At 29.9% G+C, this 27452-nt stretch overlaps 1 protein-coding gene across 3 annotated transcripts in view; it reads left to right on the top strand.

The window, feature by feature from the left end:
- The window catches only part of Npc1a (Niemann-Pick type C-1a), a 499866-nt gene that overhangs the window by 372968 nt on the left and 99446 nt on the right, over positions 1-27452 (top strand). For all 3 annotated transcript variants that reach the window (XM_075361101.1, XM_075361091.1, XM_075361084.1), the window contains 6 exons: positions 5611-5739; positions 10184-10401; positions 13641-13739; positions 17008-17213; positions 19872-20072; positions 26973-27174. In XM_075361101.1, the coding sequence (XP_075217216.1) occupies positions 5611-5739; positions 10184-10401; positions 13641-13739; positions 17008-17213; positions 19872-20072; positions 26973-27174 (1055 nt within the window). The remainder of the gene's footprint in view (positions 1-5610; positions 5740-10183; positions 10402-13640; positions 13740-17007; positions 17214-19871; positions 20073-26972; positions 27175-27452) is intronic.

The raw sequence follows: 27452 nt of genomic DNA, 5'->3' as shown, positions 1-27452 counted from the left end.
TAAAACAATTAGCTATTGTAATGATAACAGCTGATTGTTGGAATGTAAATCTGTGAATACTCATAATCCGTCATAAGTATAATTCTGCTGTTGATTACTAGGGGCTATTTCAAAAGAAAAGATAGAAGATTATTAGTCTTGCAAAGAAAATTATTTTTCCACTGTCCAACACTGTTTTAAGGTAAGAGTTTACATGATATATGGAGTTTACAAATGTTATGTTCCAGAAATATTGTGCTTGTGTCAAATCCAAATTTAACCAAGTGTAAGGGGAAATTAAGTTATCTCTGATTGTGTGTGAAAAGAGAAACTTCTGGTGAATTTTCTTCATCACAACCTTATCTATAATAAAGTAGTTATCAGTGTCTAAAATATGGAAAATTCTATCATGAATTTTAAAATGAGAAAACAAGATTTTCATGTTAAAGAAAGAAGTGGAAAGTTTTTCATTTAACTGATCACAAGAACACTCAAATAATTGTATGATAAACAATTTTGGCATGTTATGGGATCAATACAATGACTTGGATTGCGTGGTTACAGGAGATGAGTCATGGTTCTTATTACCATACACTAGAGAACTAATAATAGTTAATGCAATGCTATATACCAACCTAAGTTGGAACATCAACAATTAAAATTTTTGCATTCAATTTTTGGGACACAAAGGGACTACCTCTCATAAACTTTTTGCCTTGATAAACATCATTAATGATAATGCTTACTCCAAGATTCTGAAAAAACTGTCAGATTGTGCAAAACATTTCATAAGAAATATCATGAGTCTGTAATGTAAAACAACACTTTGAGAAATTTGTACACTGTCTGAGTGACACAAAAATCAATCTAAATTTTAAAATGTAGAAGTTTGGATCATATTTTTTATAGCTCAGATCATGCAACAGACTCTAAAAAAAAAGCTTGTGTGTACTTATGTACACATGTAAGAAGTTATACTTTAGCATGAATAAAAAAATATTTTTTTTATGCATTCAAACAAATTCAAACGATCGTTAGATGACATTAAATACCTTGAATAAAAGTTTGAATAAATAAGTCTTAAATTAAATTAAATAATATTTATTTTATACAGATTTTTATACAGTTTAAAAAGTATTTAAGTATTTGTTGTCATATAAAGCAAAGTTCATCGAATATATTTTGATAAGTTTAGTTCCATTAATTCTTTGGATGATGATTGAATAGACACGAGGGTTATCAGCGGCTTATGATATGAAAAATATGATACAAATAGTTTTATTTTATAATAATGTATTTTACCAAAAACTTTGGTTTTGGTCAATTTAAAATTATTTATGCAAAATCAAGAATTTATCTGATGTGTGCTATTTTCTGTCATTAAAAAATATAATTTTACTCATAAAAAATAATACTTACAAAAATATAACCTGAAATCTTGATACACAATTTTCACAAAAAAAAATATACGCTGCAATATAAATAAAGTTTTATGAATATGAACAACAATCACAATTTAAAATATCCGTCTTCAGAAATTTGTATATATAAATATATATTTATTATAACTCAATATCGTTATGTTTACAACATGTGGTAATCACTTAATTGCATTGAACAACTGACTGAATTAGACACTACACGCATGTTTGTGCAAATTGATCTACTTGGGCCTGTGCAAAAACTAACTTCATGGTGTGTTACATTGGCGTGTGCAACTTCTGTAACTTGCTGAAAATACACTCTGATCAGTTTCTCCTTATGTGCAAAAAGAAGTATAGCTTCAAAAATTGCGCATATATTAGGGTCAGGTGCAGTGATAACTTAGTTGTAAGATTTCAGGTAAAGACTTGTATAATTTAGGAATCTAGGAACTAATTCGTAGGTGTTTGTAAATAGTAAAATTAATACTGAAATCTTATTATTTTCATTATATAAGGTAGAATAGTATTTTTCTACTGTATTAATAAATAGTATCTTTTTTTGACTTTTTCAAATAGATTTATCTTTTATTTATTAAATTATTGTAGTAAATTATTTTAAAATACTGCATAATTTATGTTCAGTAATTTTGATTTATCATTAATTTTAGTGATTAATGTGCTTTTTTTTAATTATTATAATGCACACAATTTTCTTTTAGTGCTTCATATGACAAGCATTTTTCACAAAAATATTCTAAATGCTATTCTCATTGACTGCAAAACTTTTCTGATGAGTTTTGTTTAATTTATTTTAATCTTGTTTATAGCACTTAGAATTATTGTAATTTATATAAATCTTTGTAAATATCTTTATATTTAATTATGTTAGTAGGAGTTGTATTTATTAAAAGTTGTATTTCACCCGTATTGTGAATATTTACTCATAGCTGTATTTAATTTGTTGTAGTGCTTGAGAAGCTTTTCATTAAAATTTGAAAATGTATATTCAAAATTTTAACTGAATGAAGGTTGTGTTTATTAATAATTAACATAACTTTATTATTGCGTTAAGATAGAATCAAGTTTATCATCACTTATAATCTTTTACCACTATTTGCTTTTAGCATGTAGATCACATTCTTCATGCCCAGACAAATTAATTTTTTTTTTTTTAATTTTTTGATGCCTGATCTGTATTTTATGAGATGGTCACTCATAATTAAAGATATAAATATGTATTTTTAAAAGTGTTCATTTAATTAATGTAACACCTGCCCTGTTTTTTAACATAGATTCCTAAAATGGTGATACTCAGCAACCTATTAGCTTTTTTTTTTGTTTCCAAAATAAATAGATTTTTATTCTTAATTCCAATCTTTTTTTTTTATTTTTTCTTCTGCATTATTTATAAATTGCTTGTGTTTAATGAATTTTGAAGTAGTCAGACACAAGGTTTGATGGAGTAAGATCTAGACCACACAAAATGTTTTGTAAGATATACCAGCTTTTCAATAGTTTTAATTAATATTGTTCAATTTGCAGATAAACCTTGTGAAAAGTGACATTTGTTTTAAACCATATGGAGTTTTGCATGTTTCCTTAATCTATATTATTTCAAATTTTGCTTGATTAATGGGAATAAGTTGTGATAGTTTTACACCATTTAAAATCAAAAATTCTATGGTTGAATGCTGTTCTTAAAGTTACTTTTTTTGTTTAGAGGACTTAATTTTTCTTTTGAGTTACTAGATGATAAATTTATTTTTAAATAATATCAGTTTTTGGTTTCCAAAACATATAACCTAAGTGTTGAAACAATTTTTGATTTAGAACTAGTTGTCTCCACTTATTGAATGCCCCTTATTAACAGAAAAGCACTATATTATAAATCATTAAATTTAGCAGGGAAGCTATGTTAGTTATATCTATTTAGTTCCTTGAGCTCAACCCACCGGGTTGGTCTAGTGGTGAACGCGTCTTCTCAAATCAGCTGATTTGGAAGTCGAGAGTTCCAGCATTTGGAAGTCGAGAGTTCCAGCATAAAAGCCAACTATTTTTACACGGATTTGAATACTAGATCGTGGATACCGGTGTTCTTTGGTGGTTGGGTTTTAATTAACCACACATCTCAGGAATGGTCGAACTGAGAATGTACAAGACTACACTTCATTTACACTCATATCATCCTCATTCATCCTCTGAAGAATTATCTAAACGGTAGTTACCGGAGGCTAAACAGGAAAAAGAAAGAAAAGTTCCTTGAGCTCAAAAAAGTATTACTCTGTACCCTTCTCCTAAGTCGTGAATTTTCCTGCAGGCCTAAATTTTTTCAAGTGACTTAAAATGATTAAAATCTACTTCATCAATAGAACTACAGTCCTCCTCCAGTGATATAAATATTGAATTCTAAATTGAGATATTCTCTTTCACCTTCCCCCAAGATTTCACATCTTGTTTAACAAGAAGTCTCCATCACAAAGGCCAAATGCTAAAAAAATAACTAAAAAATAATAATAATCATAACAAAAAAACTTAAAAAAAGCAGTAATAGAAAAAAAGAGAATAATAAAAAATATTTTAAAACCAAAAGACAATAAAAAATATTTTTGAATAAATAATGTTTCCAGCTGAATCCTTAGGGAGAATATAATTACCACAGATTTATTAGTACTATTGTACCAAAAATTTACTTAATAATTTTCATAATGGTATTCTTTATAATAAAACATAAAAAATATTGTAGTACAAAATAATTATAACTTTATATATAGAAATTCATTATACATTATAACCTGAATTACCTATCAATAAACAGTTGATGTGAAAGAGTAAACAGAAACACAAGTATTTCTTTGTTAATTTAAATATTGTTAAACCTACATAAAATAGTTAGCTTTTATTAGTTGTTGCTTTGCTTATATAGCTGTTTGCTTCAAATAGTCAAAAGTTTTCATTGTTATGTGTGTTAAGTACCAATGTAAATAGTTAAGAACTTGTGTCTTTTTATACCTTCCATATAGTGTTGGTAAATTATAAAAATACTTACCATCTCCTACATTCTAAAATGATTAATATTGTAAATATTTAGATTCAGTTTTCTGCATTGTAATATACCTTAATTCTTGATTTTTATTTATAATTGATATATAATCTATTATTACACAATAACCCAAAAAATTTACATTTGATAAGTTATGAAAATATATAATTTTTTGAATTGATGTTCATTCAGTATACAAAACAGTAATTTAAATTTCTTTTAATATTTATATATAAATATAATTTTTATTTTTTTTATTTTTACGTAGTGAATTAACATGAATGAAAAATTAATACCTATCTGTATTATGGTTTGTGTTAAATTCTTGTAAATAAACAATATTGATTAAATGTATCTTAATAGTGCCTTGTATATATGTACATACATATTTATTAGTTGTAAGCTTTTGTCAGTGATTACAAAGCAATGTTAAAAAATATTTTATTTTAATAAATTTTTAAGGTTAATCTATTTTAAGTTTAGCTTGATTACCAGTAATTAATTCTAGAGTAGAGAGTGTTCTGAATCACTATACTGAATTAAAAATTTATCTATGGTAATTTTTTTTACCATTTTAATACCAGTTTTAGATGGTCCACTGTGTTTTAGATGGTTAAGAGATGGTCCACTGTGATATGGACTGTAATTTTTTGTCATTAGATAACCGACTTGTCAGTAGAGTGGACACAATTCAAATGAATTCTGATATTGGGAAATGAGGAAAATATTTTATTTTTTATATGACATTGCATTATTCATTAATGTGATGTATGACATTATCATTGTTATATATATTTATATTTTTTAAATTATTTCCTTTTTTTATCCTGCTTAGACAAATCTGTCTAAGAAGCAGCAAACTAAAAAAATTAATAATTTGCAAATAACTTTCACTTTCCTGCATATAGTGTTTCAGTTTATATTGTACATTTGTTTCTAGATACTACTTTATTTTGACTCTACAAAGATTAGTTTAAGACGATAAATTAGAATTTTTAAATTTGATAAAAACTGATGCTGCTTTTATTTTTAGACAATTTATGGTTTAAATATTGATTAAAACCGATAATTACTTTATAAATTATAGAAATGTAATAAATTACATTAGTTTTAGTAAATAGAATGTTGAGACAGGCCACTATGTAATAATATAATTTTTGATTTTAGGTATAGTGAGTGGTGATGAAGAGAGTGAATCCAACAATCGTGTTAAAGATAAAAGTTCATCAATCACTGAAAAGTTAGGTGCACGATTTGACAAAATATTAGAAGAGTTTTTTGAACATCTCGGTTTTGGTACGTGCAGTATTCAAGTACATAAATGTGCTGTAACTAAAAGAATATGAAAGTTTAATGTAGGAAAATTCTCTTTATTACTTAAGAGTATGATGTACAAGTGCATTTGCAAACATATACATATGTGTATGCATGCAATCACTGGCAGTGTTCAGGTGTAATGATTTTGTAACTGCACATTAAAACCCACTGAGGAATTAGCATACCTCAGTGGTCAGCTTAAAAGGAACAATAGACAAGAAAGAAAAAATACGAGATGTTATCTCTGAAGTAAAGACTATTTCATTGCAAAAAACTTTATTCTGAAAACTATATAAACATTTTTTATTTCTCTTAAACTACATACCTTACACTACTTCTCTACATAATCGCCACCTGAATTAAGTTGCTTATCGCAGCGATATACCAGCTTCAGTATACCCTCGTCATATTCTTCTGCTGCCAGTCCATTTAGTCACACTGATTAACAACACTTTTAAGTTCATCGTTACCCGTGAATTGCTTACCACTATAAAATTTTTTCAATTTCCCAAAAAACGGTAATCGAAGGAACTAAGTCCAGACTATATGGTGAGTAATTGTAAATTTCTCATCCAAATGTTCTCAGTAAATCACATGTCGGACCCGCTACATGTGGACATGCATTATCGTGCAGCAGGATGACGCCATCGGTCAGCCACCCATGTCGCCGATTTTGAATGGCACACTGTAACTTATGTAGAGTTTTGCAGCAGGCTTCTGCATTTATAGTCATTTTACGTGGCATGAAATCAACCAGCAATATGCTAAACCAATCCCAAAAGACTGTAGCCATCAGTTTGCATCCAAATGGCTGTGGCTTGACCTTTGTTGATCTGGTTGGTGATTGAAGATGACGCTGTTCACTTGACTACCATTTTCTCTCCGATGTGCAATATGAAATCCATGTTTCATTGCCAGTAACAATTGAATTAAGGAACTCATCACCCTTTTTCAGTGTAGGGGACCAAAATTCCAAAGCCGATCTCATTTGGATTTTTTGTGACATTCCTTTAAGATGTGCGGCACCAGTGTGCACAAACCTTTCTGAAGCCTAATTGGTCATGAACAGTGTGACCAATAACAGCTCTTGAAACATCAGTAAAAAGATGGGCCAGGTCTGAAATCATTGAGCGACGATCTTTTTTGATTTCATCATCAGTGTGTTTTAACAAGTCCTCGGTGATTGTCGAGGGCCTCCCCGAACATTCATCATGCACATTAATTCTGTTATTTGTAAACCTTTCACACCATTTTCAGCCGTTTCTTTCATTCAATACATTATCACCATAGACAGCAACCAATTCCCTATGAATTTCAGCCAGATTAACGTTTTGATGGTTTAAAAACGTATGACTCCACAGTAAACGTATTTCACAGTTAGTGGCAACATCAATTTTCCTATTCTTTTTATAATGTAATAACTCACACATAATCAAAGATACTACAACGTGAGAACTTACAGACAACAATGCAGTGTGTACATTATTAGCGTAGCCGTGAACAACAGGTTTGCCTACCTTAAGGAAAGAATGATATATATTTTACAAAGATGTATGCATTATCAATTAATTAAATAAAAAATTAGTTATCTGTCTCGAACAAGAAGTCAAATGTTAATGTGCAGCCCCCTTGTTTTGTATGATGTAAGATCTCAATTAATATTTATTTTTATATAAATATATTATTTTATATATTAATATATTATTTTATTTATTCTTTAATACTTATGTCTTTGTTAAAAAGTAATTGCTTGAGAAATAAGTTTTTGTAATTTCCGACTATCTTTATATAAGGAGTATAAAGTGTTAAAGAGGGAACAGAAAACGTTTTGAAATCATTGATGTATTTGTCATCTGTGATATTTTCCTCTTCTTCATGAAATAATGGTAAATCTTAACTATTTCTTTACAACCACAGTTTAAACAGTAGTAACCTCTATTTGTGGGGGTATAACCTGTACCTGTTATGAAGACATATTTATGTTGAAATAAGTAGCAAATGTCAAATTTGCAAGAAGTATGCAACTGCAAAGTTCAAATGATGTTCAATAATAAACTTATCTGTCAGTTTATAAAGTATTAGAGATTAAAATGAATCAAGAATCTTTCTTTTTTCCATGTAAATTAGGTTGTTAGTTCAGTTCTACTCTCTTTTTCATCAGTATTTTATATATATTGTGAATTTAATCCTATGCTTTTCTAAGTGTTAGTTGCTACAACTAGGTAGGATTTTAAAAATTACAAACTAATCAGAATAATAAAATATTATTTAATTGGTACAATATTTAATGGTAGTTGACACTGTTTTTAAAAATTAAGGAGGTTTATTGTACTGATTTTATGCATACTTTAATAAGACAATTGATGATCTTGTAAACAGTAGAAGACGTATTATAAGAGCCATCACTTTTGTAATATAATCTTGGTAGAAATAAGATATCCATATTTTTTTTGTATAATTATGTGAGACACTTATCTTTGTATATTACTTAACATTTTTTGTCATTGTTTGCTAGCATAATTTAGCAATTTTGAAATTAAAAATATTACAAGCTGCTGATATTAAATTGGTTCAAATTTAAGATTAATATGGTGCCAAGCTAAGACAGTGTTTTAGAATAAAACCAATAACTTTATTCACTTTTCAAATATATAGAAATGCATTTTTTAAGAAGAGATCTTTTACTTAGCTCCTTCATGAATATTGCTTGAACTGTTGCTATTGTTAATATTCACAATTTAGGGTAGTTTAGGAAACCCCTTTAGTATTTAATCTGTTTTTTATTATGTACTGTTATTATTTTAAAAATTTTTACATCGTTTTATAGAGTTAGTTAAGTTTGTAGCTACTATGTACTCTGCAGGAGGCAGATTGAGCCGATTAATCTAAAGATAGAGGGAGAAACAAAAAATGAGGTACGTAAGCTAAAATACCTAGGAGTGACATTTCAGAAGAATTTTCAGTTTACCAAACATTATTAGCAGCTGCAAGCAGGCAGAAAATATGACTAAGGCGCTCAATATTATTTTGACTCCAAGAGTTCCAAGAGCGTCCAAAAGGAAGCTGATAGTATCGGCAGTGACTTCCTTTCCTCTATGTTATATGATGTACCAGTCTGGGGGCCTTCTCTAAGGTATAAGAGAAATCTGATAAGAATGGTCAGAGTCCATAGGAAGCTGTTACTAGGGGTGATTTCAGCTTATAGGACAGTTTCATATGAGGTGTTGTGTGTACTGTCTTCCACACCACCGCTTGAATTGCAAGTTGAAGAAAGAAGAGTAGCATAGGGCTAAGATAGACATGAGGCCAAAAACAGGCTAATGAAAAGATGGAAGAATAGATGGTGAGAAGAAGAGGGGGTTGCTAGACGAACTAAGGAGCTAATACCAGACTTACTAGCTTGGCATAGCAGAAGGTTTGGCGAGATCAATTACTATACATTGCAGCTGTTTACTGGCCATGGTAACTTCAATGATTAACTATGTAGGATCAGAAGAAGACCAGAACTCAAATGCATATACTGTAACAAGGATGACACCGCCGAACATACCTTTTTTGATTGCACTAAATGGAACACCTTGAGATCTGAAGCTGGAATCCAGGGAAAAGGCTGGTAGAATTGATAACTTACATGCTCAGCAATGAATTGCAGTGGAAATGGGTGGATGACTACGTAAGACAATTGATCAAGCAAAAGGACATAGAGGAGCGGCAAAGGGGGTTTTAGAGTAGGGTAGGTCAGATAGCCTCAGTGGTGAGGGTCGACATGCCTTGGTGTGTCAGCTTCAAAGATCTACTGGGGACTCCAGGGAATGCTAGGACAGTAAAAGAAAAATGAGAAAAGAGCCAAATCGCATCTCGACAGAAATGTTCGGATGTGGTGTCAAAAGGGCAACAAAAAAATAACTCAAAAGAGCTGACTGGTGAGCCTACCTGCCATGCCAGATTTCCAGCTGGTTGGTGGGGAGGCTCGTTAGAGTAAACAGACACTTCTCTGGGTGGCGTAATACCAAACAGCTGGACCGGCCCAGGGGAGTAGAGAGGAAAAAAATGTACTATGTATAAAATTGGTATACACTTGAAAATATTAACCACAACTTGCAGATTTTACTTATCTGTTATAAATAAACACAACTACAATATTTAACTCAAACATTATGAAATTTATAAACATACTTAATTTGACAAGAATAATAGCAGATTAAATATAATATAGTTAGAATGTGCAATTCTAAAAGGGTATTCTAAGTGTTGGTAAAAAAGCTGAATCAAAGCTCTGGTAAGACTTTCTAACAATACTTTTGCATAATTTAGAACATGAGTAGTTTTATATCATTTTTTTTTTAATTTAACATTAATCATGTTAAAAATTATGTTTATGAAGTACCAGTATTGTTACTGTTTCACAATTTTTTTTTTGCAGTATGTGCTTCACATCCCTGGGCCACACTTTTTGCCGGTGCCTGTGTTGTCACAGCTTTAGGGCATGGAATTAAGTATTTAGATATAACTACAGATCCAGTTAAGTTATGGGCTTCTCCTTCATCTCGGTCACGACTTGAACGAGCATATTTTGATGAAAACTTTGAACCTTTCTACCGTACCGAGCAAGTCATAATTAATGCAGTCAATCTTGAAAATGTCAGTAAACATTTAACCTCTTATTAAATATGGACCAATTAAAGAAATTTATTTTTAAAATTATTTTTAATAGTGAAATATTAATCTATAATGGTTTGAGATTATGTATATATAAATTAAATATCTAGAATTGGTTTGAAAAATATACCATGAAATGAAAGTTTCTTTAAATTATAAGAAAGAGTGATAAAAATTATTTTGACCAAGCTGACTGTTGCTTAGGTCAGCAGTCATTCTGCTCTATAACATGAATGCCAACCTCTAACCTCAACAACACTCCTGAAAAATTGTTTGTCTAACTCAATGGTTCCCATATTTTTTTGAATCTTGGCACTCTTGTTGAATCCAGACTTTTCCAAGTCAGAAAAAAGGTCAAATTCTAACAAGTACACTTTGCAAAATAGTCAGTAACATTTTGCAAGGGTGAGGTAAAAATAAATGAAACACATTTTAATCACAAAAAAAAATAATTGACCAAATTCAACTACTTATTATAACAATTGGTGAGGTCGATGAGCTTGTTGATTGCTACACATTTTTTCAAATTGTAAAATTAAACTGAATACAGCCACCCTCACCTCCTTCTCTACATTGATTTTCATACAGTACTTAGATTTTATCACAGCAGCTGCTGAAAATCCAGCCTCTCACAAATAAGAGGTCACAATTGGAAATAAAATTCTTAGCTTTACCATTTAAGAGCGGATATTCTTCTTTTACTGACATCCAAAATTCAGTTAATTCCATGCTGTTAAATTTTGAATTCAATATATTTTAACAAGAAAATTCAATCAGATTCTCTTCTTGTGCACAGTACATTCAGATGGAGCAGTAGCATTAATGGACCCTGAATCCATACAGATTTATCAATATTATCATTTTTTGGAAAATATTTCTCAAAGCAGGTTGTAAGTTATGATAAATGTTCTTCAAAAACGGATTTTATATCTTGAAAAAATCAACTCCATTGGAGATCAAAAATTGTTACAATAAGGGGAAAAATTCCTTACCTTCGTTTAAGTTCATTTTTTTCTGTAGCTTTAGTTTTTACTTCCTTGTATGAAGTAAAGGAAGTATTGTGACTGGAAAAAATTTCAGTTTTCAGATTTCAATGAAAGTATCCATTTTGATCATCCCTGAATCCATTTTGACTAGTTTTGGAATGATGTCTGTACATACATATGTATAAATGTATCTCGCATAACTCAAAAATGATTGGTCATAGGATGTTGAAATTTTGGATTTAGGACTGTTGTAACATCCAGTTGTGCACCACCTCTTTTGATTGCAATTGACTGGACCAAAATTGTCCAAAAAAGCCCAAAATCCAAAACATTTGGATTGCAGTAATAAGCCCTCATTGAAAGCTTTTCAACGATACATTATAAGTGGTACTTATTTTCATTGGTTCCAGAGTTATAGCCAAATAAAGTTTTAATTAATGAAATATTTGGATCTTACAAGGGGAAGAACATCGGTTCGAATCCAACTTCATTTCCTTTTTTTTTAAATATGAAAAAAATGAGAAGTTACATTAGTGAAATAAAATTTTATGTACTTTGCATTTAAAAAAAATGTGTATATGTAATTTGATAGGCATGCAAGGAAGTCATGTGATATCCACATCAGATTTTTTATAAAAGCTAACATTTTCTCAATCAACTTTAAAAGGTGCCTGCTGCTTCACTGTGTGGAGAAATTCGCAGCATTCAGATTTTCAAAATTGTCACATAAATGTGCTAGTTTTAATAAAAAATTTTCATTCACAAAATATTCAGTATACTTGTATTTCTCCTCTTTCAGAAAGATATAAATTTCTTGTTTATAATTCAAATATATATGGTAATACATTACCATGAGAAAGCCATTTTGAAGTCCTATAGTACAATAAAGACGTGTGTTTGGATTGAATCTCATATCTTCAAATAGTTTTTTGAAAAATTTTGCCTTCAACAATTAAGTTTTTATAAAGTTTATTACTACTTTGACTACATATTCTAAGACAATACAGGATCTAAGTTCAATACAGTATTCAGATATTTTAATGTGAATGAAGATGCTTTCCTGTGAATCAATAACACAGTGGGTTCACAGTGCTTCAGGGGCAAATAAAAGCCTGCAATTTTCTATAACAGCTGGACATAGAATGTGCATCATTCTTACAGACACCAATACACTTGGTCCACTCCATGCAATTTTAAGATGTAAAACAGTATCAAGGGTCTGAAACAAATCCACTCCAGACTGTTTTTAGATGTAAAAGTATCTCGAACAAGTCTTTAGCCTTTGCTCTAGTAGTGATACCTTTACAGAAGAGAAGGTCTTATAGAATGTTATTGCCATCTATAAACCATTTATAGCAAATCAAAGGAGCATCACAATTATTATCTGTGGCCTCATCCAGCTACAAACCAAACACCTTCACTTTTAATTTTTTAATTAATTGTTCATCTAAGTTCTCTTCTATTAGCATATTCTGCAGCTGATGATGTTATTGGACAAAAATACTTTTGAAAGTAACTTTCCAGCAGATTACCAAGCATAATGTTCACCCTATTTACAACAACTGCTAGAATGAGTTAAGCAATTGTATGGGGCTTCTTATATTTTGTGATTCTATGTGCTACCTTGTAAGATGCTAGAAAGGCAAGGCATTGCTTGATATCAATGCGTGCTTATAAAAACTACCCTTTTGTTGATTTAAGTCTTTTAGTTTCCTGCTAAAGTAGTCACAAGATTTACTAACTACACTGAAATGTGGGTTTCTAAATGGCATTTTAACTTAGTAGCATGTGCTCTGGTGCCAAAACTTTCATACACAGCACAAATATGGCCTTTCTTTGCCATTGACTTCTGTCAACATAAAACCATAATCCAAATAGATATCACATTTTTGATTTTTAAGCTTTGTATTCTTACCACTGGTTGTCAATATTCCCTTTTTATTTTTGTTTTCTTAATACTTATTGCTATTTATAAAAACCCATCCTTTTTCAAAAGTGCGTATGAAAAAAATACTTCAAAAATTTTACATGACTTGATCACAACATTCAGTTGATATAATCTCCAAAAATTATTCAAAACCTTTTATGAACTTATAAAATTTGCCCTTAAATCAATAATACAGATAAGTTTCTTAAAAAAAAAAAAAAAAATGGAATAGATATGATTTTAAACTTTGTATTGTACTCATTTAATTTTCAAGAGTTTATGTTTGTTCTTTTTTGCTTTTTTCACAGGTTAAACATAATACTTCTGATGGTGAAATAGAATTTGGGCCAGTTTTTCATAAGAAATTTTTAGTTGAAGTTCTGAAATTGCAAGAAGCAATTGAAATGGTGAGACTTAGTATTGTGTTGCTAGCAGTTATAAACCATTATGATGTATGTTTTACTCATGTCTTTCTAAGAAATTCAGTATTTTCAACTGAAAGACTTTTTTTAACTTACATCATTTTGGAGTTTTAATAAGCCTTAGCACTCTCAGTGGAGAAATGATTGTGGAAATAAATTTAGATAAATATAAATTAATTATTTACATATTGGTATCTCAGTCACTAAATTTGAAACAATGACTGAGATAGTAAACACACTTTTCTGTCTTTAAAATTTTGTTCATAATTTTTTAGTGAATTTATGTGTATACTCATATATTCTAACAAAGTTGAGATCTCTGCAAAAGCAACAAATGCTGAGAAAACTAAACAAATAATAACCAATAAGTAAAAAAAGGTTATTTTTAAAATTAAAGCAAAGATATAGTTCAAGAACTATTTTAATACTCTTATTTTGTTTTTAAGCATTGTATATAAATTCCACAACTTTTTTATGTAGGAGATAATTTCTTTTTGCATTTAATCTTCAAAATTTCTTTTTTCATTTAATCTTCAAATATTTGTTTTTTATATATTTTACATAATCTGGAAATAGTTTTTACTCATTGGAAGGCATCAACAACACAGATTTTAAGAAAAACCTGTTTATAAAATAAACCACACAGTTCTAGAATTCTGGCTGTTGCCAAGCAAGACACAATTCAGGAGTTACATCTATTATAAACAATTACCAAATCCGGCAATTTTTTCCTGATGTTTGTTTATTCATTTATTGTTCAAATATCAGAAATAAATATCAAATATTGTTCAATTACATATTTGTTCAAGTATAAGATTAATAAGTATGTATTAAGTATAGATTACTCTTTATAAAAAAGTGACTATTTTACTGTTTCATTAAAACAATATTATCTTACATTCAATGTATAATTAGGGCATTGGCTCACTCTGTAAGATGCATTGATGCTCTTATTTTACTATCAACAAAATGGTAAAGCTAATATAAGTCTAGCTGTTAATTAAGGGAAAAAAGTTTCATTTTTTTTTTTTTTTTTACATTAGGACCTATTTGAAATAGCTTTTTCTTTAAAATTTATCTTTTTCATAGAATTAGGTCAGTCACCATCATCTGGTACTTTGTGGGCAACTACTTACTTTGTTGATTATATGGTTTGTTACTGTACTTGTCGACTTGTCTAAGGACTCCTTAATTTATATCTAGGTGTTATACAAAGTGTCCAGTTTGTGTGACTAAGGTGCTTGTTTAGCAAATTTTTGTTTCTTATTCATTTTAGCATCTGAATCTATAAAACAAATTGTGGGATAATTTAAAATTGATAGCACAGGAACTGGTGATCCTTTCATCAAAACTAAATTAAAATAATTAATTAATAAATCATTAATTAGATTAATTTAGTTAAATTTCATTAATTAAATTAAAATTATTTTAATTCAATGTTTGCTTTCATTTAAAAAAAATCATATGATGAATTAATTTCTGTGCAGTTTGAATACGAGGTGCGACAATAAAGTAATGAGACTGATGTGAAAAAAAATGTTGCTTACCGTTTTAGTCATGTTTAGTGTTGTCTCCTTCAAAGTAGTTCCCCTCTGATTGCACACACTTATTCCAGCGCTTCCGCCATTGATGGTAACATTTCTGGAACTCTCCAAGACCCTCTCTCCTCCAAGACCCTCGTCACAGCTTTTTGGACATCTAGTGTTGTTTGAAAATGGTGTCCCTTGACCGCCATTTTTATTCTTGGAAATAGAAAAAAGTCGCACAGAGTGATATCTGTGGTGAATAAGGTGGCTGTGGTAGTACTGAAATTTGTTTTGAGGTTAAAAATTGCTGTACTGACAGAGCAGTATGGGATGGCGCATTATCGTGATGCAGAATCCAATTATCAGCAATGTTGGCATGGACACGAAGAACTCGTCTACGAAGTCTTTCTAAAATTTCTTTGTAGAAATATTGGTTAACTGTTTGTCCAGGAGGCACCCACTCTTTATGAACAATTCCCTTGGAATCGAAGAAGCACACAAGCATGCATTTCACTTTTGACTTTGACATGCAAGCTTTTTTTGGTCTGTGTGATCCCTTTGAGCACCATTGGGAACTTTGGCGTTTTGTCTCTGGATCGTATTGAAAAAACCAACCTTCATCACCAGTGATAACACGGCTCAACAAATCTGGATTGATTTCCGTTTGCTCTAACATATCGGCTGCCACATTTTTCAGTGTTTCTCGCTGTTGTTGTGTGAGATTTTTGGGGACCATTTTTGCACAAATCTTTCTCATACCAAGATCTTCAGTTAATATTAGACGAACCGTTTCTTGATTGATGTTGAGTTCTTCTGCAATCATTTTCACGGATAATCTTCGATCAGATCGTACGATTTCACACACCCTGGTCAAGTTGACATCTGTCCGTGAGGTTGATGGTCGTCCACTGCGGTCTTCATCTTCAACATTCATTCTGCCTTCACTAAAAATTCTCCACTAAAAAACTTGAGCTCTTGACATAACCTCCTCTCCAAAAGCCTTCTGAAACTTACCATAAATGGTCGTCGCATTTTCACCCGATTTAACGCAAAAAGAAATGGCATACCGTTGCACAGTATTTTGTGGTTTCATTTCTGTGACGAGAGACACAAACACGTGTTCACTTATTACAGGACAACTCACGACTGAGCAGTTGCATCAATGTGCCGGTTGGACTAGAAGTAGCTTATAGACCAAGGTCAAAGATGGTGTGCCTACACAAGCTGCTGGGTTGCCACATCTTGCAAAGAAAAATCAGTCTCATTACTTTATTGTCGCACCTCGTATACATTGTTTTAATTAAATATCAGCTTAATATACTGACTTCTGTTTTTTGTTCCAAATATCTGCCTTGAATTTCATGTTCATGTAATCATTTCAAAGAAATAGTTTCTAATCTGCATTTTAGATGTGTTAAATACATTAAAACTTACATTATTTATTTTAGGAGCGTCAAATATTATGTCAGAAATTACAAACTTGAAATTTCTTGATTATAGAGCATAAACCTTTCCAATTTTATGAGTTTCATAATGTAAATGGATTTGTCAATTTGTTTTATCTCCCTTTTTTGTTATTCTCCTTCTACAGTCAAATATTTATTATTTTATACAATTCAATAAATTATTTTTTTCTTTTTAATAGTTTTAAAAATATCTAGTTTTTTTAGTTAATTGCAATTTATTTACTTTGTCTTTATTAATCTTGTTTTAATGTTATTTTACAGATTCGGATAGATGAAAATAGTGGGTTGGAAAATATATGTTTTGCTCCTTTGACTTCATCATTTAAAGGTGCTTCTCGTGTCTCAGAGTGTGTAATTCAAAGCATTTGGGGATATTATCAAAATGATTTAGAAATGTTAAAAAAAAATACTAGTGATGTTTATGGAAATGTTGTTAATTATCTTGATCACTTTTTAGAATGTTCCCAGTAAGTTAATGAAAATGACTTTTGTTAATGTTAATGAAGTATAATGATTTATTAATAATTAGAACTGATATTTATTATAATTGTTTGTAATTATATCAGTAATGAAATTTATGTTCTATTCTGCCCAGATTAAATACCTTGGTATTTTATAAACAATTATGTAGGAGATTCCAATTTAACTGAAACATAATTTAACTCGAAAATGGTTAAATGATTTCAATCCAGTTTTATATTTTTGGGGAAATTAATGTTTATTAACAACGGAAGAAATAAAGTCTCATGTAAAAATAGAAATATTTCTGTAATTTTTTTTAACAAAGGGTAGTATATGTAAAAATTTTTATTTTAAGAGGATTGAATGCAGGCCAGATGTTTAAAAAAAATTTCACAATCTATTCTAATCTAGTTCGATTGGTTTCATTAAGTGGTACAAAAAATTAAATTAAAATTTTATTCTTTTTGATAAATATTTAACGAATGTTTAGTATTACTGAACATGTAATTATTTAATTTTTTCTCACAATTAATGAACACATTTGTATATAATTGTGTATTTGTATATCTAATTATTTGTTTGTTTGTGTAATTTTATGCAAACAAAAAATAACTGTATAAAACAAACATATCTATAAACTACATTACAATGTCTGTAAATAAAGTAAGGAGAATAGTTTTTTTGGCAGCCAAAGTGGCAACACTGTAAAGTTACTAATAAACATATAGTTATAAGAATAGCTGATTTATATTAGGTAATATTTTTAGTCTATTGTTGCCATGTGAGATGTAAACAAACATTCCGTGAAACGAGTTTTTGTTGTGGGTTACAAAAATGAGTTATACTAATTATGAGTAGCATTGTGCAATCAAGTTTTATGTTAAATTCTGTGAGAATGCTACTGAAACTTTTTCAAAATTGAAAAGAGCTAAAGAGATGACGCTCTGTCACGAGCCTAAGTTTTTAGGTGGATTAAAGCATTTTCAGATAGCCAGGAATCAGTTGTGGACTATCCATGCTCTGGAAGACCGTTAACATCAAAATGTGATGATAATGTTGAGTGAATCAGAGACTGTTGGAGTTTTTTTCTACAGGACAGACTGTAAATTAATATGTGAACCAAGAAATTTTTGAAAGACTGTGGAAGAGTTGTCCGCATGAGACCATCCATCAAAGACAACTGGATGTGGCATCATGACAATGCATCTTGTCACACTGCACTCTCAGTTAATGAGTTTGACAAAGAAAAACATTCCTGTAGTTCCTCAACCACCTTATTCACCTAACTTGAATCCTTGCAATATTTTCCTATTCCCAACTTTTAAAAAAACACCTCAAAGGACACCATTCTGGAACAGTAGAAAACATTAAAAAAATGTGACTGACCATCTGAAGGATATTCTGGTTTCTGAGTTCCAACACTGCTATGAAAAGTGAGAAAACTGTTTGAAGCATTGTGTGGCTTCCCAAGGGAACTAACTATTTTGAAGGTGATAGAGTCCATTTATAATTGGATTGTAAATCAAATGTTTTTATGAACCAGCTCTCATTACTTTATTTATAGACCTCATAAACATTTTTTAATATAGTTATGTGTATTTAATTTGAAGCTTCTTTTAAATTTAATTTCCAAAATTCCAAATGTGGAATAGATCAGTCCACATTATCCTTGTAACAAATCTCAACTGTAACTTCTTTCTGAAGACAACATTTTGTTGGCATAGCCTCATTTAAAGTAGCTGTTTTTTATATTAAACTATTTAATATTTTTACTATTAAGTACTTTTTATTTCTGAAATATTCTGCTTACTTTGCTATTTCTCACCATCCCATGGGTAATTGTATTTTAATAACACAGTTTCTTATCTAAGATCAGACACAATCATTTAGATTTATAACTTATTTAGTTCATCAAATAAAAATAAGCTTCACTCAAAATTTCACTTTCTTATCTGAGACCAGACACAATCATTTAGATTTACAACTTGTTTAGTTCATCAAATAAAAATAATGTTCACTCATAATTTCACTTAAAAATAAACTTTCTTATACAGACATTTTGTTTGTTTATAATTTATCATTTCAAATTTTGTGTATACTAATTAAACTTCTAACAGGATTATTTTTATAAGTAACCAATTTAACATCTGTAGGGCAATGATGAAACATCAACTACTCAGTCAGTTGGTGTAGCAGTAGGCATGCTGGCTCATTCACAGCGGGTTTGGGATTCAACTAGTGACAAGATAGGCATATTTTTAGCCAAAATGTAATCCCCACCTCATTAAAATAATTGTGTAGTTCGTCCCAAGGTTCTATATTTATTGATTCATATAATAATTACAAGGTGACAATGGTCAGTATGCTGTACGATAATGATTTTTTTAGCATCTAAAAATTCCATATTAACCTGTTATCAAACCCAGAACCTCTGGATAAAAGACATAAAAAAAGTTGTATTTCTGTTGCTAAAACTTTAACCAGGAGATAACAGGTAAATGAACTAGAGAATACAACAACAGCTATGCATTATTGCATTTCATGAAAAAAGCTTAAAATGGTAATGTTACATTGTGAAAGAATTAATAAATAAAGTTATATACTAAGTGTAAATATGATTACTTTATTTTTAATTGTTTATTTATGTATTCTTTTTTTTTTAGCAATAGCTACAAACCTGGCTGTTTAGGTTTATATGGTGGTCCAATAGATCCTGCTGTTGCTCTGGGTGGATTTCTGAAACCAGGAGAAGGTCTTTCCAAAGAAGCTGATTATGAAAAGGCAAATACTGTAATTTTAACATTCTTGGTTAATAATTATTACAATAAGAGCAAAGTTTTGCCTGCTTTACAGTGGGAAGAAAGGTTTGTAAATTAATTAAAATTTTTTGTTAAATTTTTATTGTTTTATTTGATTATTAAATTGGTTATGAGTGGGACAGGTGCTGCTGCATGCTTTATCATGGATATAATATCAGATTTTCGTTGTTTTCAATGTAGTATATTTGGTTTATGAATTATGATAAGTTGATGTCAGAAAGAGTAGTGTCTGCAACAAATATCCTTCCAAATCTGCCACTGATCAAGTACAATGAAATCTGAAAATACTAACATAAAATCATACTATCAATAACTAAAAAAAAAATCTGTTAGTGTAGTGCAGTGATAATAAATGTAAAGCTTATGATATAGATTTAAGAGGAATGAATAAATATGCAACCGAAAATATTTGAATGTAGGTATTTATGCTGTAAATTTTATTTAGTATTGTTATTCAATTGATTCTATAATTCTCAAGGTTACGTGAGGTAAATCACTGGAAATGGCTTTGTCATGGCACAGTCTTATTCATAAAATGATTGCGTTGCCTTAAGTCAGCTCATTTATAGTTAGTAATTAGTTAAGTCAGTATCATTTACTATTTTTATTCTTACAACTTTTTCTCATTAATTTTATAAATCTGTGCAAGAATGTTGAATTTTTCCCAGTTTGTAATTTTCAACAAAGGTAATGTGTTAAATTAATTGATTTTATGAAACAGAATTATACAAGATCAGAACAGTTAGTTGATCATTAACGATTTAGAATTTCTAAATGCAGAAGTTCTTAATGGCATGAAAATGTTTTTCTCATTTGCCAAAAAATTATTCCTCAAATTGAACTGTTGTTAACTACTGTTTTCATGGTTTCTCTCGAAAGATAAAAATACAATGTTCCATATTGGTTCCATTCATGAACTAAAAGTATTGTACTAGGAAAATGCATGGTTTTGTATAAAACATTGTGTTTTTTTATTAAAAAAGTAAATCAGTTGAATTAACATAATGTTTTAAAACATCATGACATATAGTCATGATGTGTTTATTAAAACATATGACTTTTGCACTCTTTGGTAACTGTGCTAATTTTTTTTATTCTAGTATCAGCTGGTGTTAGTGGTTTTCTTGAATTAAGAAGATATTGAATTAGAATTCTGAAAATGTGAAAAGGTTTAATTTATGTCTGTTAATCTAGTATATTGTTGTAATGTGGTGTGTTTTTATATTTCATAATATTTGATTATTTCATAAGAGCGAATCAATGAGTGTTGTAATATATAGACAGATACATGAAAAGTAACCCACCGGGTTGGTCTAGTGGTGAACGCGTCTTCCCAAATCAGCTGATTTGGAAGTCGAGAGTTCCAGCGTTCAAGTCCTAGTAAAGCCAGCTATTTTTACACGGACTTGAATACTAGATCGTGGATACCGGTGTTCTTTGGTGGTTGGGTTTCAATTACCAAACATCTCAGGTATGGTCGAACTGAGAATGTACAAGACTACACACTTCATTCACACTCATACATACATCCTCATTCATCCTCTGAAGTATTATCTAAACGGTAGTTACCGGAGGCTAAACAGGAAAAAAAATATATATATATACATGAAAACTGCAGACCAAGACAAATTCAATATACTTACATAGATTTATAAAATTTATGAAAAAAGTTGTAAGAATAAAAATAGATAATGACATATCTGATCTAGGTAAGCAATCAAAGGAATCATTTTGTGAATAAGACTATGCCATGATAAGACCATTTTCAACGGTTTACCTCAAATAATCTTAAGAATAATAGCATCAACTGAATGCTACATAAAATTTACAGTGCAAAGTTCTACATTAAAATATTTTGAGTTACATATCTATTCATCCCTCATTAAATTTATATTATAAGCTTTATATTTATTACTTACTCCATTACACTAACAACATTCTTTAGTCATTGTTAGTATGAGTTTATGCTAGTTCTTTCAGATTTTACTGGACTTGATCAGTGGCAGATTTGGCAAAATATTGTAACCTCTATATAACTAGCATTAAAAAAACTTTTCAATTTATGATTTTATCATTGATTTCTTTATTTTGTTGATGAAAGTAGTATTCAGGTATCAGTGATGTTTATTTTATTGAAGGCGATTGAAAGTTGGGTTTTGGTATATCAGAAACTGGATAGTAAAATTTATAATTTTCAACTTCTAATATTGTCTTATATTGTTTTAGAAGAATGAATGAGTAGGTGTCAGCAGAGTGGAATGATATCTAATTTTGCTGATGAAAAATTATTGGCCATACTAAAACAACTTTTCTTTTACCCTTTAAAAGCTGGAGTCTTTCAATACAATCCTCATTCACTTAAAAATTTAGAAGTAAAGTAGAAGGGAAGTTTCAATTATAATTGGAAAAATGTTATGTTACAATCTGAACCTGAAAAATCAGTTGCAACAACATATGTATATTGTGTATGTTTATATCTTACTAACCATTTGTTTAAAACTTGTTTTAAAAAGATCCATCTTTTTAGAAACTGTAATTATATTGGACTTGGAATATTATGAATGCTTTTCACAAAGTACCTGAATTTCTGTTGCATAATTTTTAGAGCTAGTGGTTCTGTAATCCTCCAAGTAGTCTCCTCCTCTTTTGATACTTACCTCAACAACAGTTCCACTTCAAGAAGAACCACTGAGTGGAATTGCCTTCTTCATGCTGTACGCAAATTTTTTACCTCGCCAAAAATTTTTTTTTATGATCTCAATCATGTAAAATTTTCTTTCCTTTTTATCATTGATTTGAGTTTAGGCAAAAGTCTGCCAGGGCCTGTCTGGGAGAGTATTGAGATGTGGGAATACAATCATTCCGTTTATTGAACAAAACTCACGGATTAACGATGCTGTTATTGTAGTCATATTGCCTTAGCTTGGAGTGGCAAATTTTAGACTCTTCTTGCTGACTTTTTAAAATTCAAAGGGAGTAAATGCAATGTGGTTTGTAGAGTCTTTCTTTAATGCAAAAATTCATGATTTCAAAAATAAAATTATTTCTTCACAGTTTATTATTTAATAGCTTATCTTTAACAGCAAAACAGAATGCTCTTGTGATATCAGCCGAGGTATGAACTTTACTAAAATATGACACAACCCAAATTTTTCAGCTAGAATATACCATAGGTAAACCGGTTGAAATATTGCATTCATCTGCATGTTCCCACTCTGTGAAATGTCAGTGAGAATCCTCAAATTTTTGGCTTTTATGGGTTTTAGGCTCTGTTGATGTGGATGGTCTTCTTGAGCACAGATCATTATCAAATGATTCAGATCTATTTTTACATTTTGTGAACTACTCACAACACTGAATATAGGTGAAATAATCATCACCATAAGCTTGCATTAACAAATCATGTGCTTTTAAAAATGAAGGTGGAATATAATGTGTACCCTTAAGTAGCACTGTAAAAAGGTCACATAACTGGTTGCGTGGCATATGCTGTATGCCAACACACTACGGCCTACTTTTATCACTTTTAACAACTGCATATTGTATACTTTTTAACGGTTCTGTTTTTTTATGTACTTATATAATTTTTTGTTGTAATGTTTTAGGTATTTTGTTGATTAATTTTTTTCTTTTATTGTACATTTTAAATCTTTTTTTATCATAATAGTACATCATAATATTACTTACTTTTTTCTTATTTTTGCTATATGTATTTCTATATTTTACAGCTGATATTACTAAATAAATAGTACAAAGTATTACTATGATTTTTGTATTACTTAGGGTATACATTACTAATTTCACTTAAATTAAAAATTATTATTAAAAATATAAGGCCTAATATTTTATGTTCCGTGATACCAAATTGTTTTAATGATTTATCTGAACTATTCTTGCTTAGTTCTACTCCAATCAAAGTATAAGTATTTGTAACGAAAATTTTATTCTGAATCATCTGAATCTGCACAAGTCTTGCAAGTATAATTAGTTACTGAGATGTGTTTTTTACAAATAAACTGACTGGACTTTGTGCAAAAAATCGTGGTTTAATTATTTTTTGATCGTCTACGTCCACAAGTAACACCAAACTTTGTGCTTAGAGACCTCATTCGGTTCCTCGTGTTGAATGGATCTTGTTCCTACAATGCTTTCCATGTTTGATTTAATGTATAACAGCAATGGTTTGATGATTTGTCTTCATTGGATATGGGATTTTACTAAATCAAGAGCTAGATTCTTCAAGAAAATTTTCCATGCAGTGATTTTATCTGATTTTGTTGCATTAAATAATATTCTGCAATTTATTCCTGGAATACTTAGTAATACAAAAAAAGAACAAGGCAAGTGACCATATTCTTGTCCTACACGATGTTGAGTAGGATCCACACATTTGATTCACAGTATCTACACTGCCTTTCGTCATGTTATAGTCGCATGTAATGTCTGGTTTACCAGTCGCTTCATTTATGGCTGCATTGTTTTGCATTGCTGAAATCAAATTAACTGCCTTACTTTTTTTGGGAATGTATAACACTAAAGTTATGTTTCTTTGAAATCTGAATAAGGATGTTTGGACTTCATGATCTTTAGTTGGTAGAAATTCTATTGGAATTTCTTGTTTCACCTAAGGCTTCTTATAAAAGTAATGCCATCTTCAAGTAATGACTTTGCAAGTGGATAACTGGAATACCAGTTGTCATATTTCTAGATGAATGTTTAAGATGGTCTAGTAATTTATGCACAATGCTACATGGAGTATTGTCTACTCTATATTGTCCTGGTTGTAATCTGCAATAAACTTTGATTAATTGTATAAAATATTTTTTGAATCGATTAAAACAAAAATTTTTAATCCACATTTGGTGGGTTTCTTGGGTAAGTACTGTATAAAACTGCACCTCCCTCAAAATAGTTCTAATTTTTCATCAATTGTTATAAAATCTGCAGATGAATAGGAATTTTTACAACTGATCATGAATTTCCAAGATTGTTCTCAATGGAACCAATTTATCAGCTTTCTTCCTTTTATTGTCAGATCTGATGGCTGTAAACAAGAAAAGAGATCATTTCACTGACATTACGCCATGGCAAATTTCTATGCCAGTACCATCAGAAATCCAAATTTCTTCTAAATTGGTCTTATTTGTCTTCTTTGAAGCTAATAGAAATAAGAGTCCAATAAAAGCCATAATCTCTTCCTTATTGTAGTTGTTGGAATCCATTTCCCTTGCATAAACTCCAGAATCACATATTTTTTACATTTCTATTTGTATAATTAACAATTTCTACCAACACATTATCATCTACAATCTTCAAAAATGACTCCAGTTCTCCATTTATGCTATTCTTTACTGAGGCAATCCCATTAGCTGCTGGGAGTCTCCAAAATATTTTTTGAAGACATTTTCACATATTTACTTACTATTGGCACTGTTTTTCATTTGTAAATTTTATCTACTGCTTTTTATGGTTCTTTGTAGTTTTTCATTGGAAATTTCTTGTATATAGTTTTAGTGAAAAATTCTTCATTTTCTTCAGACCAAATTTCATATTCCTATCCTTGTTTGTTTGAACGTCTAATTTGCCAATCTCTGAATCAGTATCATGATCACTTCAATATTTTCAATATTTTCCACTTTCGAATTAATGGCATCATCAAATTTGTTGTTTTTCTCATAGTCGGATATTTCTTGTAATACAATGGCCACCTGATCATCTTTTACAGTTTCCTGATCCCTGTCAAAGAAAATCTCTTTTAATTTTCATTCTTGTAAATAAAATTTAAAAAATTAAATTTGAATGTATTCTTTTAAACCTTTTAAGTTGAAAAAATAAGGTTCTAAAATCGTAGTTTGTATAAACCCATAAAAATAAATAAAAAAATAATGGCATCTTAGAAGTAAGCTTTTACCTGATAGCTAACTATACATGATGATTTTTTGAAATTACAGATTTATCTGAAAATAAATTATGTTATTATAGATGTAAAAGGTAGGTTATATTATGGTTTGAATAATTTTATTGTACTTATGTAATTGTGTAGCATATAGATTACGCCAAAGGAGAAGAAGGCACAATACAATTTCTTTACAATAATGAAATTCAACCAATCCATGCTACTTCCATTCACAGAAACAGGTTGAAAATATATTAAAGAAAGGTTACATGAACAGGCAAAACACAATATAGCAGGGTTGCCAACTATTCCTTTCATAAACTTCGTTTGGTATATACAGTGCGCCGCGTGACTACTTACGGGTTAAGATTACTTAAACTTATACCATCAAATGGTATCATGTGATACCATCGTACATCAGTAAAATTCCCCATACCTAAGCAGTACAAAAAGTGGTTGTTTTCTTTGACATATCTTGTAAATATTCCTGTAAGCTAATGGTTAATATCTGTTAATTTGATTCAGATTCTAAATCATAATTCAGTGTTAGAATCAAACCACTTGCTGATGCTTAGATGTTACATCCTGTTGAAAAACAATCATCTTCCTTGGATACACAATGTACTATTAACTTTTTCCAATAGGCATTAATGGTTCACGCAAAGTAATTTTTTATGATACAGCATGAAAAACTTTTACAGTTTCCTAGTAAGAGGTTTGAAAGTGGTGCTTCTGTATCTAGAACAGAGTCTCTTAATGAGCATGTCAGTAATTTTTTATTGTTTTTTTCATTTCTGTATGTTTTGAAATGTTCCTCATGCTCCCCTCATTGAATAATTCGTGACAAAATTCTACTGCGTCTACATCAAGCTTAAAATTCATCATTTGTATTAATAATGTTTTTGAAATAAGTTTTCATTGTGTGTACTGTTTTATTACTGTAATATATAATAAAATATTTGGCAAATATTTTATTTATTTAGGTATAAAATGTAATTGAAATACTTTCATAAAATTAAATGAACTTTGTTACTGCTGTTCCTTGACAGGTTTATTAAATTTATGGTAAACTGGACTAAAACCCAGAAACCAGATTTTATGAATGTTGCATTCTCATCCGAAAGATCAATTGAAGATGAACTAGATAGAGAATCAAGATCTGATATCCTCACAATCTTAGTCAGTTATCTCATTATGTTCGCTTATATTGCCTTGTCACTTGGTCAGATCCGGAGATTTTCATCATTACTGGTTAGTAAAGCTATTGATTTATTTATATTTTATTTTTCAGAATATATAGAATTCGTAAATGAATGCGTGTAAAAATTCATTTTGTAAGACTATTATATTTATATTTTCAGAAATGTAAAAAAAAAAACATTTTCACTTAATTTCTAATGAATTGTTACCACCACTTGTCAGAAAAAGGAAGAAGATGTGCTGCAAGTTTCTTTAACCCTTTGGAGGCCAAGTTATCGAAAAAGTGTCAAACAATTAATCCTGGGCTATATATATTGCAAGTAAACCAA

This window comes from Lycorma delicatula, chromosome 1 (genome assembly GCF_047948215.1).
Source record: "Lycorma delicatula isolate Av1 chromosome 1, ASM4794821v1, whole genome shotgun sequence".
Lineage (NCBI taxonomy): Eukaryota > Metazoa > Arthropoda > Insecta > Hemiptera > Fulgoridae > Lycorma > Lycorma delicatula.
Note: the sequence above shows the minus strand (reverse complement) of the source record. Positions and strands in the feature narration are given on the sequence as shown.